At 44.9% G+C, this 15,256-nt stretch overlaps 1 protein-coding gene across 13 annotated transcripts in view; it reads left to right on the plus strand.

Annotated features, from left to right (window-relative positions):
* The window catches only part of LOC115200183 (ankyrin-1), a 170,066-nt gene extending 157,272 nt beyond the window's left edge, over nt 1–12,794 (plus strand). For 8 of the 13 annotated variants that reach the window (XM_029763005.1, XM_029763016.1, XM_029763006.1 and 5 more), the window contains 4 exons: nt 2,775–2,858; nt 3,343–3,486; nt 9,211–9,319; nt 11,060–12,794. In XM_029763005.1, coding sequence (XP_029618865.1) covers nt 2,775–2,858; nt 3,343–3,486; nt 9,211–9,282 — 300 coding nt within the window. In that variant the 3' untranslated portion in view covers nt 9,283–9,319; nt 11,060–12,794. Of the gene's footprint in view, nt 1–393; nt 1,095–2,774; nt 2,859–3,342; nt 3,487–9,210; nt 9,320–11,059 lie in introns of those variants that run through there. The other 5 variants (XM_029763017.1, XM_029763018.1, XM_029763011.1 and 2 more) reach the window with 5 other exon arrangements.
* The last annotated feature ends 2,462 nt before the right edge of the window (nt 12,795–15,256 follow it).

A 15,256-nucleotide genomic window follows, 5' to 3' on the forward strand; every position in this document is an offset into this window, starting at 1 on the left:
GGTAGGTGATTATATTGTGACTGCCAGTGTGTTGGTACAGTTACCACAGATAACATTGTTTCCCATGGAGAACCAGTGGCAGGAAATGGTCTTGCTGTAGGCTATCTGCATCTTACTGTACTGTGTAAGTGAAATTGATCCCAAACCATGACAGAATAATAACGTATGTATGTGTGGTGGAATATATACCTACATGCCATGAGAAGTAATAATGTAAGTTGTGTGTACCAGAGGGAGAATAGTTTGAGTTCCTGAGGGAGGCCTGAAGGTCGGGGTGCAAGTGTCTCAGTGTTCTTCCCCCTCAGCCACTCAGCCTCTCAGACTTACAGAGCAGAGCAGAGCACCTCTCTAGAACAGCCAGAAGTATTTAAAGACTACGGATCATATGGCTGGGAGAGAGCAGAGGGGTGAAGGGTGAGAGGGTTTGGTTTTGAAAGCACAGACGAGGGGAGAGAGAGAGGGTGAACGAAAGAGAGGGAGAGGAAATAGGAGCCTCCCAAGGTTGCAGCCGCCTGGATCTGATGGCATGGGTCAGCCATTCCTACTGACCAGCTGACAGACTGAGAGAGCAAGGGAGAAGGAGCCAGAGAAAGAGGGAACAGGGTCTGGTGGAGTAGAGCTGAAGAAGGGACACAAACAGAGGGAGAGATAGAAGGAGACGACGCCAGCCCTGTTGAAAGAAGTGAAGGCCCGAGGGTGCAGCTGTTGCTCCAGACTGACCTAGAGAAGTGTCGGTGGAGAGTCGACGAGAGCCTGCACAGGCCTGTGTGTGTTAGTGTGTGTTGTGGGTGTGTGAGAGTGGGTGTGTAGTGTGCTCCACTGGATCGCTTGGTTGGACACACTCTGCCCAGAGGTAGAAGCTTGGAGGGGCAGTGATGTGGGCCATGGTAACTGAGCTGCTCTTCAGCTTTGTGCTGCTGGCCTTCCTGGTGATAAGCTGTCAGAATGTGATCCATATAGCCAGCGGCTCCCTGCGCTCTGTGCTCTCCTACGTGCATGCTGCGCTGGACCGCGAGCTGGGTGAGGCTGAGGGCGTGGCCGACGAGGAGGAGAACGTCACCACCCGTGTGGTCCGCCGCAGGGTCATCCTCCAGGTACCCCACAGAGGGGTGGGGGTGGGGAAGGAAAGGATGAGAGAATTGACTAGCAATGGAAAATCATCAAAAGAAAGCGTGGTGGAAACAAACGGTGTGGTTGTGTGGTTGTGTGGTTGTGTGTGTGTGTGTGTGTGTGTGTGTGTGTTTGTGTGTGTGTGTGTGAGTGTGTGTGTGTGAAGCTCCGAGGTAATTGTGAAGCTCCGAGGTAATTGTGAAGCTCCGAGGTAATTGTGAAGCTCCGAGGTTATTGTAAAGCTCAGAGGTAATTGTAAAGCTCAGAGGTAATTGTAAAGCTCAGAGGTAATTGTAAAGCTCAGAGGTAATTGTAAAGCTCAGAGGTAATTGTAAAGCTCAGTGGTAATTTAAGGTTTGGCTGCGACAGAGGGAAATGTTGGTCAGGGGCGAGTGGAGAGACATACCTCTCTCTGTTTGTTTACCACATTAACTTCTGACAATGCAATTTCTCCGCTGTAATGGGTTCAATGAGCAAAGATTGTGTTAATAAAACAGTCATTAATTTATATTGTAGAATTGAATTATACAGGATACATGATAGGAGTAGTTTGCACAACTTTTGTTTTTCAGTATTTTCAAGGAACATCTCTCTGGATAGTATTGTTCATATAGTAGTAACAGAGGGAGGTAAGAAGAAAACTAGGGATGTTCAAACAAACCATAGGCCTACAGTTGAGACCCACTTATACAGGCCTTATACGTGCTGTTGTGGCTGTGAATGGTTTTAACCTGTGTGGTCTAACTGTTAGTGTTTAAACCTATGAGCTCAGCTCAGTCTCTAAACTCACTGTAATAAGGACTAGGGCTGTATTTTTTTCCATGACAAAAATGAAAGCTCGAAGCAGACCAAACTCTTTGGTCCATTAAAAACCTGCTGTATGTAAAATATTGTGTGCTAAAGCTTGGAAAATAATGAAATGTGACTCTGGATCACATCATAATGATGTTTGTTTCCAACATTAGGACTGTTTTCCTGAAGAAGTTACATCTACTTCGTGATTTGTTCCCTTGTCACAATACTGACGAGTATCGTGATACTGGCATCGTCCCGGCCCTAATAAGGAGTGTAGTCCTCTACCACCCCCATTATCATATTCTCCTCCTCCTCTAAACCTCTAATAACTGTTCATTCCTGCCTCTATGGATTGTGGGGGAGAGGGCAGCTTTTCCCATAACCATATAGTTAGCTGTCTAGCTCTGTCTAGCTAGTTAAACTGTGGGACCTTAAGATTATAAATAGCTGTGCTGGCGCCTCCCATGTTATTAGGGAGTAATAGCTGTATTATCATGAAGCTCATCCACTGTGATTGTATTAGTGCTAACACCACAGCAGTGCCATTAGTGATCCCCTGATCTTTACTGTATATCTCTCTGTTGTTGCTCTCTCTGTCTCGGGGGGTTGGGGTTGGTGACAACGGCTAAATGATGAGACTCTCTCTCTCTGGGGGGCTATTTTAAAGTGCTCTAGATTCCAGGAAACGTTTCTTTCTGTTTGACTCGTGCTTTTCTCTCTGAGTCAGACTCCTTACTGTATAAGTGTGTGCTGTTGATTCATTTGCCATGAATCTATGAGCAGGTGTGTGATGTGGTACGATATACCATGTGTACTACAGTATGACAGTATTGTTTTGTGATGTTCAGTACATGTTGTCTGTCCTGTAGGGTGATGAGGCCAAGGATCTCCCAGGGGAACAAGTGAGCGAGGAGCAGTTCACAGACGAGCACGGAAACATTGTCACCAAGAAGGTCAGATATGTATTCCAGCATGCCTCTCTCTACTCTACAGCCCTGCGCTGTGACCCATCTACCAATCCCCCCTGTTACTATTCACGTTCAACTCACTACACTCATCCTCATAGAAATGATTATCACATTGATAATCAAGACCCATCACATTCATCAGCATGCCTTGACTCATTCCCATGTCATGATTGTGTAATCTCGGCATGGGAAAATGGCGTGTCACAGTCATGTGTAGTTACTGTATGAAAGGTTGTGGGTTACAGCTATAATGAGGATGATACATATAACCAGGACAGTGTTTTCTAATGAACATTAGTGAGAGGTACACAGAGAACTCAATATAGTGAGTTTACGTGTAGGTTCAACCTCATTCAATCTTTCCTTCCTTCCCCGCATTTCTCTCATTCTACCTCTCTCTTTACCCGTCTTTCCCACCACCCTCGATCCTCCTGCTCTCTATCCCTCCCCTGGTGTGTGTGTGGTGTAGATTGTGCGGAAAGTGGTGCGCAGGGGGAAGGGCTCGGGTGATGAGGGGTGTCAGGAGCGGTCAGTGGGCGTGGAGGGCTCTCTGCAGGATGAGCTGGAGGCTGAAGCGGAGCAGTTCATGAACTACGCCGTCCTGAGCAGCAAGGTGGGCCACTGACCTGCATCAGCCAGGCCACACTCACCTGGGCTACTGTACTGTTGAGACTCTAAACTAACTCAGTCATCTGACATAGGAAGAGCATTGATTCACAAAGTGGACTCAAACTAAAGGGACTCATGTATACTGCCTTGAATGTATATAGGGACTCAATGTAGCAATCAACCACTACAGAAGATGACTAGGGTGTAGCTGGGAACTAGGAACTCTTTACTGAGCTGGGATATATAGATTCCTCTGCTAGTCTAAACTAGAGCATCGTGGGCTAAACCTGCATGGCCTGTGGTGTGTGAATGAGGTATGTGTGTTTGTAATTTAGATCAACCTGTGTTAACATTCCCCAACCCCCTTAGCTACAAACAAACGGAAGAAAAAAAGATTACTTGTGTGAGTGTTGCCCTTTTGGCTTCCCCTTGCTATAGTGTACTATCCTATTGGCTTTTACATTTTAGTCATTTAGCAGACGCTCTTATCCAGAGCGACTTACAGTAGTGAATGCATACATTTCATACAATTTCATACATTTTTTTTTTTCTGTGCTGGCCCCCCGTGGGAATCGAACCCACAACCCTGGTGTTGCAAACACCATGCTCTACCAACTGAGCTACAGGGAAGGCTACTGTGATTGTACTATCCTCTTGGCTTCCCCTTGCTATAGTGTACTATCCTATTGGCTTCCCCTTGCTGTAGTGTACTATCCTATTGGCTTCCCCTTGCTATAGTGTACTAGCCTCTTAGCTTCCCCTTGCTGTAGTGTACTATCCTTTTGGCTTCCCCTTGCTGTAGTGTACTATCCTCTTAGCTTCCCCTTGCTGTAGTGTACTAGCCTCTTAGCTTCCCCTTGCTGTAGTGTACTAGCCTCTTAGCTTCCCCTTGCTGTAGTGTACTAGCCTCTTAGCTTCCCCTTGCTGTAGTGTACTATCCTTTTGGCTTCCCCTTGCTGTAGTGTACTATCCTTTTGGCTTCCCCTTGCTGTAGTGTACTATCCTTTTTGCTTCCCCTTGCTGTAGTGTACTAGCCTCTTAGCTTCCCCTTGCTGTAGTGTACTATCCTTTTGGCTTCCCCTTGCTGTAGTGTACTATCCTTTTGGCTTCCCCTTGCTGTAGTGTACTATCCTATTGGCTTCCCCTTGCTGTAGTGTACTATCCTTTTGGCTTCCCCTTGCTGTAGTGTACTATCCTTTTGGCTTCCCCTTGCTGTAGTGTACTATCCTTTTGGCTTCCCCTTGCTGTAGTGTACTATCCTCTTAGCTTCCCCTTGCTGTAGTGTACTAGCCTCTTAGCTTCCCCTTGCTGTAGTGTACTATCCTTTTGGCTTCCCCTTGCTGTAGTGTACTATCCTTTTGGCTTCCCCTTGCTTTAGTGTACTATCCTATTGGCTTCCCCTTGCTTTAGTGTACTATCCTATTGGCTTCCCCTTGCTGTAGTGTACTATCCTCTTAGCTTCCCCTTGCTGTAGTGTACTAGCCTCTTAGCTTCCCCTTGCTGTAGTGTACTATCCTCTTAGCTTCCCCTTGCTGTAGTGTACTATCCTATTGGCTTCCCCTTGCTGTAGTGTACTAGCCTCTTAGCTTCCCCTTGCTGTAGTGTACTATCCTTTTGGCTTCCCCTTGCTGTAGTGTACTATCCTTTTGGCTTCCCCTTGCTTTAGTGTACTATCCTATTGGCTTCCCCTTGCTTTAGTGTACTATCCTCTTGGCTTCCCCTTGCTGTAGTGTACTATCCTTTTGGCTTCCCCTTGCTGTAGTGTACTATCCTTTTGGCTTCCCCTTGCTGTAGTGTACTAGCCTCTTAGCTTCCCCTTGCTGTAGTGTACTATCCTTTTGGCTTCCCCTTGCTGTAGTGTACTATCCTTTTGGCTTCCCCTTGCTGTAGTGTACTATCCTATTGGCTTCCCCTTGCTATAGTGTACTATCCTCTTAGCTTCCCCTTGCTGTAGTGTACTATCCTTTTGGCTTCCCCTTGCTGTAGTGTACTATCCTTTTGGCTTCCCCTTGCTGTAGTGTACTATCCTATTGGCTTCCCCTTGCTATAGTGTACTATCCTCTTAGCTTCCCCTTGCTGTAGTGTACTATCCTTTTGGCTTCCCCTTGCTGTAGTGTACTATCCTTTTGGCTTCCCCTTGCTGTAGTGTACTAACCTTTTGGCTTCCCCTTGCTGTAGTGTACTATCCTATTGGCTTCCCCTTGCTATAGTGTACTATCCTCTTAGCTTCCCCTTGCTGTAGTGTACTATCCTTTTGGCTTCCCCTTGCTGTAGTGTACTATCCTTTTGGCTTCCCCTTGCTGTAGTGTACTAACCTTTTGGCTTCCCCTTGCTGTAGTGTACTATCCTATTGGCTTCCCCTTGCTGTAGTGTACTATCCTTTTGGCTTCCCCTTGCTGTAGTGTACTATCCTTTTGGCTTCCCCTTGCTGTAGTGTACTATCCTTTTGGCTTCCCCTTGCTGTAGTGTACTAGCCTCTTAGCTTCCCCTTGCTGTAGTGTACTATCCTTTTGGCTTCCCCTTGCTGTAGTGTACTATCCTTTTGGCTTCCCCTTGCTGTAGTGTACTATCCTATTGGCTTCCCCTTGCTATAGTGTACTATCCTCTTAGCTTCCCCTTGCTGTAGTGTACTATCCTTTTGGCTTCCCCTTGCTGTAGTGTACTATCCTTTTGGCTTCCCCTTGCTTTAGTGTACTATCCTTTTGGCTTCCCCTTGCTTTAGTGTACTATCCTTTTGGTTTCCCCTTGCTGTAGTGTACTATCCTTTTGGCCTTCCCTTGCTGTAGTGTACTATCCTTTTGGCTTCCCCTTGCTGTAGTGTACTATCCTCTTAGCTTCCCCTTGCTGTAGTGTACTAGCCTCTTAGCTTCCCCTTGCTGTAGTGTACTATCCTTTTGGCTTCCCCTTGCTGTAGTGTACTATCCTTTTGGCTTCCCCTTGCTGTAGTGTACTATCCTATTGGCTTCCCCTTGCTATAGTGTACTATCCTCTTAGCTTCCCCTTGCTGTAGTGTACTATCCTTTTGGCTTCCCCTTGCTGTAGTGTACTATCCTTTTGGCTTCCCCTTGCTGTAGTGTACTATCCTTTTGGCTTCCCCTTGCTTTAGTTTACTATCCTTTTGCTTTCCCCTTGCTGTAGTGTACTATCCTTTTGGCTTCCCCTTGCTGTAGTGTACTATCCTATTGGCTTCCCCTTGCTGTAGTGTACTATCCTCTTGGCTTCCCCTTGCTGTAGTGTACTATCCTTTTGGCTTCCCCTTGCTGTAGTGTACTATCCTTTTGGCTTCCCCTTGCTGTAGTGTACTATCCTTTTGGCTTCCCCTTGCTGTAGTGTACTATCCTTTTGGCTTCCCCTTGCTGTAGTGTACTATCCTTTTGGCTTCCCCTTGCTGTAGTGTACTATCCTATTGGCTTCCCCTTGCTATAGTGTACTATCCTCTTAGCTTCCCCTTGCTGTAGTGTACTATCCTTTTGGCTTCCCCTTGCTGTAGTGTACTATCTTTTTGGCTTCCCCTTGCTGTAGTGTACTATCCTTTTGGCTTCCCCTTGCTGTAGTGTACTATCCTTTTGGCTTCCCCTTGCTGTAGTGTACTATCCTCTTGGCTTCCCCTTGCTGTAGTGTACTATCCTCTTAGCTTCCCCTTGCTGTAGTGTACTAGCCTCTTAGCTTCCCCTTGCTGTAGTGTACTATCCTTTTGGCTTCCCCTTGCTGTAGTGTACTATCCTATTGGCTTCCCCTTGCTATAGTGTACTATCCTCTTAGCTTCCCCTTGCTGTAGTGTACTATCCTTTTGGCTTCCCCTTGCTGTAGTGTACTATCCTTTTGGCTTCCCCTTGCTGTAGTGTACTATCATTTTGGCTTCCCCTTGCTTTAGTGTACTATCCTTTTGGTTTCCCCTTGCTGTAGTGTACTATCCTTTTGGCTTCCCCTTGCTGTAGTGTACTATCCTTTTGGCTTCCCCTTGCTTTAGTGTACTATCCTTTTGGTTTCCCCTTGCTGTAGTGTACTATCCTTTTGGCTTCCCCTTGCTGTAGTGTACTATCCTTTTGGCTTCCCCTTGCTGTAGTGTACTATCCTCTTAGCTTCCCCTTGCTGTAGTGTACTAGCCTCTTAGCTTCCCCTTGCTGTAGTGTACTATCCTTTTGGCTTCCCCTTGCTGTACTGTACTATCCTTTTGGCTTCCCCTTGCTGTAGTGTACTATCCTATTGGCTTCCCCTTACTATAGTGTACTATCCTCTTAGCTTCCCCTTGCTGTAGTGTACTATCCTTTTGGCTTCCCCTTGCTGTAGTGTACTATCCTTTTGGCTTCCCCTTGCTGTAGTGTACTATCCTTTTGGCTTCCCCTTGCTTTAGTGTACTATCCTTTTGGTTTCCCCTTGCTGTAGTGTACTATCCTTTTGGCTTCCCCTTGCTGTAGTGTACTATCCTATTGGCTTCCCCTTGCTATAGTGTACTATCCTCTTAGCTTCCCCTTGCTGTAGTGTACTATCCTTTTGGCTTCCCCTTGCTTTAGTGTACTATCCTTTTGGTTTCCCCTTGCTGTAGTGTACTATCCTTTTGGCTTCCCCTTGCTGTAGTGTACTATCCTTTTGGCTTCCCCTTGCTTTAGTGTACTATCCATCCACCTTGCAAGTCTCACTCATCCGTGCTTCATTTCCCCATCATGTCCTGACCTGCATGTAGGACCAACCAAATAATCCACAACTGCATTTTGCTCTGATAGCTTGCACTGTCTCTCTGCGTTGGCTGAAACAACAAACTAATACTTCCAGGTTTCGTAACAGCAGTCATGGATATCTGCTTTGTGTCTCCAGTCAGTACATAGATACATGTCTCTTTCTCTCCAGTTGCTGTGCTAATGTAATGAGGTCCATTCTTTCCACTTCAGTAACCCACATAGACAATCAGTCAATCTGTCTTCTCTACCTCCATCCATTCAAAGTCTCTGGTCCATTAACTGACTGTGTGCTGTATCACTCCAACCTGCAGTACTCTCTATTCCATGTCAATGTTTCTGATGCTTCTCCCTTTTCTCTTTTCCTGTCTGTCTTTCCCAACCCCCACCCCAACTCTCTTGGCTTGGCTGTCTTTCCATCATTGAATTCTCTCCATTCCTCTCCTTTTGTTGTCTTCCCCTCATCTCTCTCTTCGCTCCTTACCTCAATATTCACTTTTAACCTCTTCTCCTCTCCATCGTCTCTTCATACCTCTTCACCACGTCCTGTTTCACTTCTCACACACTGTTCCACTATTCCCTCTATCTCTCCCTATGTCCTGATTTCCTCCTCTATCTTTCCCTCCTCTATCTCTCCCTATCTCCTGATTCCCTCCTCTATCTCTCCCTATGTCCTGATTCCCTCCTCTATCTCTCCCTATTTCCTGATTTCCTCTTCTATCTCCTGATTCCCTCCTCTATCTCTCCCTATCCTGATTTCCTCTTCTATCTCTCCCTATCTCCTAATTCCCTCCTCTATCTTTCCCTCCTCTATCTCCTGATTCCCTCTCGCTCCTCTCCATCTTTTTGTTCTCCCACTAATTCCCCCTAACTTTTACTTCCACCTTTCCATCCTACTCTCATCCTCTTTTCCATCTGTCTCTGTCCCTCCTCTTCCCATCTTCCTCTGCTCCGCTTCTCCACCCCTTCTCTGGCCCTCTCCTATCCTCCTCCTCCGCCCCTGGCTCTCTCCCTTCACCCTCTCCCACCAACCCCCCTCCCCCCTGATGTAGCCGGATATTGTGGATGTGAAGAAGGGTGCTCAGATAGTGAAATGTGCCAGTCTGCGGAGAGTAAAGCAGTGAGGCATGCAGACAGTGGCAGAGTGAAGCGTCCCCGCAGGTACAGGACCGACTGACCCAATGAGACACCTCTCACCTGGGTTAGGGCTCCTCGATTTAATCCTGCTTCTCTGTCTGGATTAAATAGACCTGATAATGTTGTTACAGTAATTCAGTATTACTTTTAGTACTGCAGTGCAGAGTGACATTTGATGTGGATTAGCTTTGAACTAATACAGGATCATTTGCATTCGATGCCACTACTGTGCATTATTATATTGCAGTATGACTGTGGGGTGGTATTCATTTAGTAGATTCACATTTAATGTTGACTATAGATTTGTGCTGGCAACAGAGGTACATGTCCCAACTCAGCCTTTCCTGCCTTTGTCTCTTAATTGCCCATCTCCCCCTGTCTACAGTACTTCCAAATATTCTATCAGAAAGTAACATTCATCAGATACATCAGTACATATAGAACTTTATAAGATATTATATTAGTGTGTAGAGTTTTGTTGTAGATGAGTATCGGTGTGTCATATACAGTTGGATCATGGATGTACAGCACATTTGTTGTCCTAATGTCTTTCTCCCTATGTTTATGTTTATGACAACTATTCCAAAACATGCATCCTGTTTGCAACAAGGCACTAAAATAATACTGCTAAAAATGTGGCAAAGCAATTCACTTTTTGCCCTCAACACAAAGTGTTATGTTTGCGGCAAATCCAGAGCAGCACATTACCAAGTACCACTCTCCATATTTCCAAGTATAGCGGTAGCTGCATCATGTTATGGGTATGCTTGTGATCGCTAAGGACTGGGGAGGTTTTCAGGATAAAAAATAAATGGAATGTCGCTAAACACAGGCACAAACCTGGAGGAAAACTTGGTTTAGTCTACTTTCCACCAGACACTGGGAGATGAATGAATCTTTCAGCAAGACAATAACCTAAAACACAAGGCCAAATCTACAATGGAGTTGCTTACCAAGAAGACAGTGTATGTTCCTGAGTGGTCAAGTTACAGTTTTGAATTAAAATTGTCTTGAAAATCTATGACAAGATTTAAATGGTTGTCTAGCAATGATCAACAACCAATTTGACGGAGCTTGAAGAATTTTGAAATGAATAATGGGCAAATATTGTATAATCCATGTGTGCAAATCTCTTAGAGACTTACCCAGAAAGACTCACAGCTGTAATCACTGCCAAAAGTGACTCTAACAATGTATTGACTCAGGTGTGTGAATACATATGTAAATTAGATATTTCTGTATTTCATTTTCAATACATTTGCACAAAATTTGTTTTCACTTTGTCATTATTGGGTATTAGGTGAGAAAAAATGTATTGAATCCATTTTGAATTCAAAATGTAGAATAAGTCAAGGGGTATGAATACTGCTGAAGGCATTGTATATATGACTCTGGTGTCTGGAGTCCCCTATTTCCAAGCTTGAAAGGAAGGTTGGGGTAAATTGCCTCTTTGTCCAAGGACATTTGTTAGACAAGCTCTGACCTAGCTACTGTTAGAAATCCTAATATGTGAATGCTTCCATACGAGGTTACTGCTTGGCTAATGGAAAACGCCGCCATAGATTTTAGCTAACCTGGTATTGCTGATACTCTGTTCTTGATTACAGAAAACAGTTATATTACAAATGTCCAGTTGCAGATGGTTCTACAAAGAGTAGAGAAAACTGCATACCGATATAACATAACTGTTTGGTCTGATTCTCCTCACACTGATGGGAAGCTTGTCCTTGTGCCATATGAACCTTTGTTTCTCTTTCCCTCCAGGAGTTGAACCCCACACCAAAACAACCCTACTTAGACACATGACCGGCAGCAGGAGACAGGGGGAAGAGTGCACATGAAGAGGAGTGTAATAATGGAGATAAAAGAAGAGATCTGAACGACAAAACACCAACTTCATAATAACGACAACCACAACGGCTACGCCGATGATCCGCACTCACCGGAGAAGGAAATGGATTTACTTGTAGTTTTCGTACTTTTTTTTTTTTTAAAGAAACAATCAAAAAAACATTAACTACTAGGCTAGAAGCATGATTTCATATAAAACAAAAACCAAACAGAGACAACAAAAAAACTAGCAACCAAAATGTGCTTCCTGTTATATGTATCAGCATGAATGACTGCTGGCGCATGGCCTGTCTTTAACTACAGTACTAGGGGTTATGGGAGGGGGGGGACCACTCCCATGTGGGATGGGAGGTCATGATGAGGTGTAGGGAAAGGTGAATACGTCATACATCCCTTTCCTGAAGAAAAAGGGCAGTGTTTGTTTGTGAAACTTCTGAAAGGGGAGTCTGTTAAATACTCTGAATTATCTCTAGGCAAAGGTTTGCTCCCCTCTCCCTGTCACACTAATCAAACTCTTCTAGCAAACAAACAAACATCACCACAGGCTAGTTTCAGCCTTATGTCCCACTGTCCCATTCCAGTAGCCTACACTTAGGATATTGGTGTTGTACATACTATATGCACTTAAATGATACGTGACTGAGTGTTATGTGTGTTTTATGTCACAAAAACCCTATGCGATGCTGATGATGATGCTGCTGTTTCAGATCTGCCCTGGTTTTCTTGTTTGGTAACTCTATGTGCATATTCTATATATCTTGATCTGTGTGGATATAAGAACAAACAAAACAACCTTTGTGTCATTCTGACTGTTTTATCTGTCAGTTTTTGTGTGTCTGGTTATTTGTTATTTTTTGATTTTCATGTGCTCCCTCCCTTTGCTCCCTTCATCTCACCTAGAGGGCATTATTGGCTTCAGAGACATTTCACAGTTTTTTGTGTTTTAGGGAGAGGAGTTTCTGTGTTGACTTGCATCCCCAACCCCATAACCAACCTCCCCCAGAGTGAATTGTGTGTTTCCAAGGTGAATGTTATTGGAGTAAATGCTGGTGCGATTATTAGGACTTTGAATAGACCTTTCCCCTACCCTACAGTATGTGTGCAGCTATAGTCCAGTTTGTCTGGTGGATCCTGTCACCACCATCTCCTGTATGCAGCCCACTTCAGGCATCTATACACCTCATCCTCCCTACACCTCTCCCTGCACTCCCCCAGTCCCTCTCAATGTCGATGTAGTAGTCCTGTCCTGTCCCTATCGATGTGGATGTAGCAGTCCTGTCCTGTCCCTCTCAATGTGGATGTAGTAGTCCTGTCCTGTCCCTCTCAATGTGGATGTAGCAGTTCTGTCCTGTCCCTATCGATGTGGATGTAGCAGTCCTGTCCTGTCCCTATTGATGTGGATGTAGTAGTCCTGTCCTGTCCCTCTCGATGTGGATGTAGCAGTCCTGTCCTGTCCCTATCGATGTGGATGTAGTAGTCCTGTCCCTATCGATGTGGATGTAGCAGTCCTGTCCTGTCCCTATTGATGTGGATGTAGCAGTCCTGTCCTGTCCCTCTCGATGTGGATGTAGCAGTCCTGTCCTGTCCCTATCGATGTGGATGTAGTAGTCCTGTCCCTATCGATGTGGATGTAGCAGTCCTGTCCTGTCCCTATTGATGTGGATGTAGCAGTCCTGTCCTGTCCCTATTGATGTGGATGTAGCAGTCCTGTCCTGTCCCTATCGATGTAGATGTAGTAGTCCTGTCCTGTCCCTATCGATATGGATGTAGCAGTCCTGTCCTGTCCCTATCGATGTGGATGTAGCAGTCCTGTCCTGTCCCTATCGATATGGATGTAGCAGTCCTGTCCTGTCCCTCTCAATGTGGATGTAGCAGTCCTGTCCTGTCCCTCTCGATGTGGATGTAGCAGTCCTGTCCTGTCCCTATCGATGTGGATGTAGCAGTCCTGTCCTGTCCCTCTCAATGTGGATGTAGCAGTCCTGTCCTGTCCCTATCGATGTGGATGTAGCAGTCCTGTCCTGTCCCTATCGATGTGGATGTAGCAGTCCTGTCCTCTACCAGCAGGGGTCAGGGTTTACTAATAATTAATGTAGCATCTCCCCTCTGTTGTGTCTGTCACACAGAGACAGTGTTTCTGTCTGATATCACAGGATATATCCAAGAAAGAGTTTACAGATCATCTCAGCACCTACCCGTCATTCGATAAGGGTAAATAAGTAACTTGACCACCATAGGCAATAATGTAGCTTTGGTTAAGCTGGTTACAGGTGAGAGTCAGCCAGAGAGAGGAACGTAGCTACTGACATTTGTAAGTGCTGGGATTGTAAGTGTTGTTTGTTTTGTTGGCAACTCTCAGAAGTGTAGCGAAGACAGCCAGCCACCAATCACTGTGATAAAAAACTGTAATATTGACCCCACAACTGTGAGCCCACACAAACCCACCCCAAACCTGTCTCCTGTCCTCTCACCCCTCCTCATGTCTGTACAACCCTACCCTGTTTCCCATCAGAAATGTATTGTTGGATGTTCGTTTAAAGGACAGCAATAACTTTGGTTGAAGGAGTAAGTGTGTGTGTGTGTGTGCACTATGATCCCCCTGATCCCTCACTACTTTGACCTTAGATGTACTGTCTGATCAGGAGCGATGCCAGAACCCGAGTAACCCACTTGCTATCCACTTGACCTGCATGGAACATAAAGAGTTTTGGTTGTGTAAAGTAGACCAAGGAGACAAGTTAGTGGACTGAGTAACTGGTTAGGGTTGTTTGAGAGTTCTCTTAATCCAAATGTTTTTCTCCCAGTCCCAACCGTGTTTGGTTTCTTGTGTGTGATTGTGTGTGTTTGTAGGTTGGGGGGGGGGGCGGCAAGGAATCTTCATACCAGCCATTCCCTGAGTTTTATGCAAGCTGTCAAATGTCTCATTTTCAAACTCATCAAGGGAATGTAGCAACACTGAAAAACAGCTAAAAGTGTCCACTCATTGTTGATTTAAGCCTTAATGACATTCATATTTTACTTTAAGGAAACATTTGAATGGTGAGTGTGTGAGTGCATGTGATGAGTCCTCTGATTGTAAGTACAATTGAGACTGACACAGTATAACAGCATTTAGTTTTGACAAATGACAGTGCAGGGTTGAGGGAGGTAAATCAGCATGGGTGTGAAGGTGATATGACACTACTGGTGGACATAACAGAGACTCTCCAGTCCCTAACCTAATTCATACAAAACATGGTCACAGTAATGTTACCTCAGTACATTATACCATCCTACATCATATTAGATGTATAGATCATCTTGGCATTGTACTGTAACTGATCTAATACATTACATTTCTCATATCAAAGGAAAATGTGTCACAAACACTCCAGTGAGTATATGAATCAACACTCTGCAATAATAATACCTATACATGTAAATGGATCTCCAGGTCCATGCTTTATCCGCCTCTGTAGCCACAGATAATGAATGTAAGGTGTTGCTCTGTAGATGTTAGTTGAGTAGGAAGGCTAGATGTCAGGCCGTTTGAGTCTATCTACGGAACTCAGGATCTGTTGTTGTTTATCAAAGAAACTGTATAAAACTGAACACTCTTATATATGCATACATATTCACAAGTCAATACCCATCCATGCATAATCAGAACATGAGAATGAGCAAGAGAAAGAGAACAGATCTTCAGCTCAGGATTTTGCTTTGAGAATCTATCCCTCCCTCTGCGGGGGGGTCGACGGGGTCGACAGGGAAAGCAGACTGGGCTATGTGGATCTATGGGGGAAGAGCGTTAGTTAGACAACTCTCTGAGAATACATGGTGGCTTCATTTGCTAGGTTTTTTTAGATGGCAAGCATTTGTCCTCAACACCGCCCACCCCCATTCCATCCCTGCTCCCTAAAACCAAAAAGAGATTGAGCCAGTTCTAAGGCTTCCTTCCACACAGTGACAGGTTGAGCGGAGGAATCAATGAGAGGGAGGAGTGGATAGGACTTTAGACTTATTCAAAGTTATAGTGAAAATATCATGAACTGAAGGACTATGGAGGTGACGACATAAACCAAGTTCATGCAAAAAATATTAACTGTTGCAAAAACTAGAGAACACATATACTCC

Source organism: Salmo trutta, chromosome 9 (assembly GCF_901001165.1).
Source record: "Salmo trutta chromosome 9, fSalTru1.1, whole genome shotgun sequence".
NCBI classification, from domain to species: domain Eukaryota; kingdom Metazoa; phylum Chordata; class Actinopteri; order Salmoniformes; family Salmonidae; genus Salmo; species Salmo trutta.